The sequence below is a fragment of the Crocuta crocuta genome, unplaced genomic scaffold (assembly GCF_008692635.1).
Source record: "Crocuta crocuta isolate KB4526 unplaced genomic scaffold, BGI_CrCroc_1.0 C29658956, whole genome shotgun sequence".
Classification (NCBI taxonomy): domain Eukaryota; kingdom Metazoa; phylum Chordata; class Mammalia; order Carnivora; family Hyaenidae; genus Crocuta; species Crocuta crocuta.
The window spans coordinates 633-5,196 of NW_027551480.1; the positions used below are offsets into that span (position 1 = coordinate 633).

General features: G+C 38.3%; 1 protein-coding gene across 1 annotated transcript; it reads left to right on the top strand.

Annotated features, from left to right (window-relative positions):
* The first annotated feature begins 460 nt into the window (after positions 1-460).
* Positions 461-2,702, top strand: LOC144219162 (BTB/POZ domain-containing protein 3-like). Its single transcript, XM_077749102.1, has 4 exons — positions 461-601; positions 925-1,207; positions 1,709-1,799; positions 2,373-2,702. The coding sequence occupies exons 2-4, from the start codon at positions 1,065-1,067 to the stop codon at positions 2,493-2,495; spliced, it is 357 nt and encodes a 118-aa protein (XP_077605228.1). The 5' UTR covers positions 461-601; positions 925-1,064; the 3' UTR covers positions 2,496-2,702.
* Positions 2,703-4,564: the final 1,862 nt, after the last annotated feature.

Here is a 4,564-nt window from a genome sequence, read left to right on the forward strand (position 1 = left end):
TTCTTTTCCATTAAGCTGTAATAAATGTGTTGTTTAGTATGGTTTTGCTATTAATAATCCCTTTTAGCTGGAAGAGTGAAGGATTTTGTTTGAAGTATTTGAAACTAAGTGTTGCCAGGATAAAGATTTTACTAGAAATACAGAGTAGATCTCAGTCCTACCCTTTGTTAATTGATCCTGCTTGTTTAGCTGGGGAAGTTAAAATGTATGTCTACTGAAAGGAAATCTGTGGGCACAAACTGTTCCTTTCCGGTTTGCAGATAGATTTCATAGGTTGTTTATCTTATTTAAATATACAATAATACAGGAGACAACAGAATGCAACTGCTGTTCCTTTAACATCAGAGCTATGCACGTTACAATAGGTGTCACTGTTTTGCTTGGTCCAATCATGATTGGTGACTTCAGCTATTGGCTCGGAGCACTGGCTGTCTGACTCCATCTGCAGGGCTGTAATACCTACTCTCCTCCGATCCATTCACCACACAACTTCAGCCGGCTGAACAGACTCGTGCGGCTCCAGCACATCTTGCTAACCTAATTCAGAGAACAAGCAGTGCGGCTCTCTGCCTGTCATCTTCGCTCAGGGTAGCATTTTCAGGTGATCTGGGAAACTGGGTTATTTTTATGAGCAAATAAGAGAAAGAGGAATCATGATGGAGATGTATTTAGCAGACCTAGTACTGGATAAAACTTAAAGCCAGTTTCTATTCAACATAGTGAAAAGGTCACCTTGTCCGGCTGAGAAAAGAAGCAAAACATCAGCTTGTTGGTTTCTATTAACATCTTGGCTCATGCTAGCCTCTTTTCCTTGATGTTTGCACCAATTTGGGATCTCTAGCTGTAAAGAGAGACATACTGTACTCATGGTAGATGACAAGGAAAAGAACATGAAATGTCTCACCTTCTTCTTGATGCTTCCAGAGACAGTAAAGAATAGGTCCAAGAAAAGCTCAAAGAAAACAAATACCAGCAGCAGCGGCAGCAACAGCAGCAGCAGCAACAGCAAGTTGCCCCCAGTTTGTTATGAAATAATTACCTTGAAGACTAAAAAGAAGAAGAAGATGGCTGCTGATATATTCCCTCGTAAAAAACCAGCCAGCTCCAGCAGCACCACTGTCCAGCAGTACCACCAGCAGAACCTCAGTAACAACAACCTTATTCCAGCCCCAAACTGGCAGGGTCTTTATCCCACCATTCGAGAAAGGTAGGTTCCGGGCCAGCATATTTACTTGCAAAGTTTTCCTGTGTTGAAGTTTCTGCTTTTGCACAACCTGTAATGAATTTTAACATAAATCTGTGTTTCCTCTTTTCCCAGAAGCTTTACTGGTAATGGAAAACTGCCTTGTATCTTTTCCAAAACAGTACAGCTGTTTTCCTCTTAGATAAAAATGTTTTTGCAAGCTGTAACATTTAAGTGACAGGATCATGTCTATGGACCGACCATAGGAGGTTTGAAGATAGAAACCTTTTATCGGTTCTTAGCCTGATGAGAAGTTTGTGTAACTTTTTTTTTTCACTTCAGTTACTTCCCATGTGTTTGTAATGATCACAAACAGAGTTGTTTAGTTGGAATCTTTATTTGTAGTTTTACCCTGAAGTTACTAAACTGTTCCTTAGCTTGTGAATCTTTTGTGGGCTTTTTATGTTGGGGAGGGGTTTTAAAAATGCCGGCTGCTATGAATTAATGAATTGCCTCTGTTTATAGAAATGCAGTGATGTTCAATAATGATTTGATGGCAGATGTACATTTTGTGGTTGGGCCACCAGGTGGGACTCAGCGGTTGCCAGGACACAAAGTAAGCAACAGCTGCATTACCGGTTTAGTCCTGAGATTTACAAAGAGGGACCCTCTCCATAAGTCTGAAACTTGGTTGGGGTGGGCAGCTTGCCGATGGCAGGCAGTGTGTGTTTCACCCATCACAGAGAAGGCACAGCCTCTCCAAAGGGTCTTGGCCACGCTTAATTTTTTTTCTTTGTTTCTCTCTACCCTGCTTTACATCCCACACAAAAACATGCCCTTTTAACTCTCCAGTCATGGAAAGTTGTTGCGACAGGTTAGGGAAGTCATATTTATTATTCCTCCCTTAGACATTGGTTAGATACGTTTTTATTTTTTTATTTTGTAATGAGGGAACTTGTCCATTAATCTCTTAAAGCCTTAAGGTAATTAACAGCATAAAGACTGGCTTGCATGAGCACCAATCTCATGCTTTCACAGCAAGTAACACTGTCCCTTGGCTTTTAAAAAAAGAGCAGGTGTAGGTGCTCCATGTCCGCTAAACCTGACTGCTTAGAGTTGTTTTTCTAGATTGACTTACTGAAAATGCTTGTAGTTTAGTGCCTGAAATAAGATTTCCGTTTTTCCACAGTATGTTTTAGCTGTTGGGAGCTCTGTGTTCCATGCAATGTTCTACGGAGAACTTGCTGAGGACAAAGATGAAATCCGTATACCAGATGTCGAGCCTGCTGCTTTTCTCGCTATGCTGAAGTAAGCACCGTTCATTTGTTTAGAGTTTGTTTATGCTGTGTCTGTCCTCTGCTGGTTTCACAGTTAAATGTGAGTTCTGCGTAACAGGAAGGGAGAATGATGAAGAAAGAGGGAGCTGCTTACCTTGTAAATGTTTTTGTGGAAAACTGTTGTGCCTCTTTTGGTGGAAAGCATGTGGAATGGTGCAGGCATTTATAATAACACTTTGGCATGGGATTTTTGGGAGCAAGTGGCATGTACCTTGATTTGATTTTTAATGACTCACAATTAAAGAAAAATAACTTTCTCAAGTAGGCATTATCTAATAGAGCATGTTATCTCTGATAGCATTGTGTAGGAAGAAGTCTTTAAAGACATGAATTATATTTTTGTTTTACACTTCCAGAAATTATATACCTTCATTTAAGTACCACCGGTTAAGAGATTTCTGAGTTTTCTAGGAGTTACTGTGACCTATGAACAAATGCAGAACTTACTGTTTTGAAATAATCTGATCTTTATACACACATGCATATAGTTACTCTTATATAAAATCAGATAACCGTTTCTCAAGGATAAGCATTTGCATTTGGTAGCAGAGGAGATGTTTTTGAGACAGATGAATAGTTTTCTATACTTTTATATGTATTTATACAGGAGAACTTTAATTGATAATATAAAAACGTGAAGCTGTAAGATACATACTTATTTAAAAGATAGTTTTAGGTCTCATGGTCTTTTTCAGAATCTGGTACATGGTGATCAGCTAAATAGAATCCGCTTCTTTGATGTGTGCTGGTGCTAGACAGTGTGATTAAAATCTGATGATTATTTTAAATAATACTTTATTATTTTTGATAAATCAAGGTTATCTGCTGCTGTAGGGATTTTGGTTCACTGGAATAAATACGTTTGTTGAAAAAAATTATTCTGTGTGTCAGCAAGTTGGACAATAATCCCACAAATAGTTGCAATATATTTATTGTCTGCTTCTACTGAAAAATAAGTACTTTAGTTCTAGAACTTAAAGTATTCAATTCTTTATATTATAGTTTTGAAATCTAATTTCTTCTAACTGAAACTTTGACAGTGGGAAATAGGGAAATTAAAGATAAGTGAGCATGTGAAATACCAAAAGGTGAAACTAATTCACCACTTTTAAACAACCAACAGTTAGTGACCTTTATAATATTTTAGAGAGATGTGTACAGAAACCAGTTTTACCTGGAAGGGTTTTTGTTTTGTTTTGTTTTTTTTCCGGTCAAGTCAGCTTTGTGTATCTGACATTGTCTCTCGCGGAGGAGAACGCTAACACGAGTTGAGCATTTTGACTGCACTGCAGTCCAGTAGTGCTATGTTGATTCAGCCACATGTATACATAATTAGGAAACATGAGTAAGAATAACACAATTACATTTTACCTAAGTCATTGCTAAGCATCTTTTCTTACAGATATATTACCTAGAATATATCTCAATACAGCTTTTTAAAATTATACATGCAGTTCACCAAAAGTGGTAAGAATAAGAAATGTAGTAAGGTGCTGTTTGCTCTCAGGCCATAGCTGATCAGTACTGCACTGTCTCCGGAGATAGGGAAGGCTGGGTTTTCCAGACGGGTGCACTGTGTAGCCAGTGGCTGAGTAGCCAGTATTCCTAGAAAGGGAATTGTCAAGAAAAAGGGAACACTGCTCACTGTTCCCTGTTCCAGGGTAAGAACTACAAAGTGCTGACCGTGTTCCAGATTCCTCCCCAAGGTCCTGGTTCTCAGGTCAGAGTGTCACTAAGCTGCCGGTATTTTGTGAATCAGTCTTGCTTAGCCTGTCAGAAGAAAAAGCTTCCTGGGAGCAAAAATGGAGGTTTCATTTGTGATTGTGGACATTTTACTTACGATGTTTTTTACTTTGATCACAGAAGCCATTGCTAATCTTCTGTTAAATGTGTTTCATGAAGTTAAAATATAGTAACTAAAGAAAAACTTCACAGCAACGAGCTAAACATCTTAGCTAGAGAAATTTAAAAATTTAAGTGTTAATAGTTTGTATTTTTCACCCATATGCAGTTCTCACTGATTCTTGAACTCAACCATAGCAAT

What these genes read in the sequence shown, in the direction of transcription:
- LOC144219162 (XM_077749102.1), top strand. Translation starts at nt 1,065, where the DNA reads ATGGCTGCTGATATATTCCCTCGTAAAAAACCAGCCAGCTCCAGCAGC. An exon ending in TATCCCACCATTCGAGAAAG is followed by an intron (nt 1,208 to 1,708) that starts GTAGGTTCCGGG and finishes CTCTGTTTATAG; the next exon opens with AAATGCAGTGATGTTCAATA. An exon ending in AGCGGTTGCCAGGACACAAA is followed by an intron (nt 1,800 to 2,372) that starts GTAAGCAACAGC and finishes GTTTTTCCACAG; the next exon opens with TATGTTTTAGCTGTTGGGAG.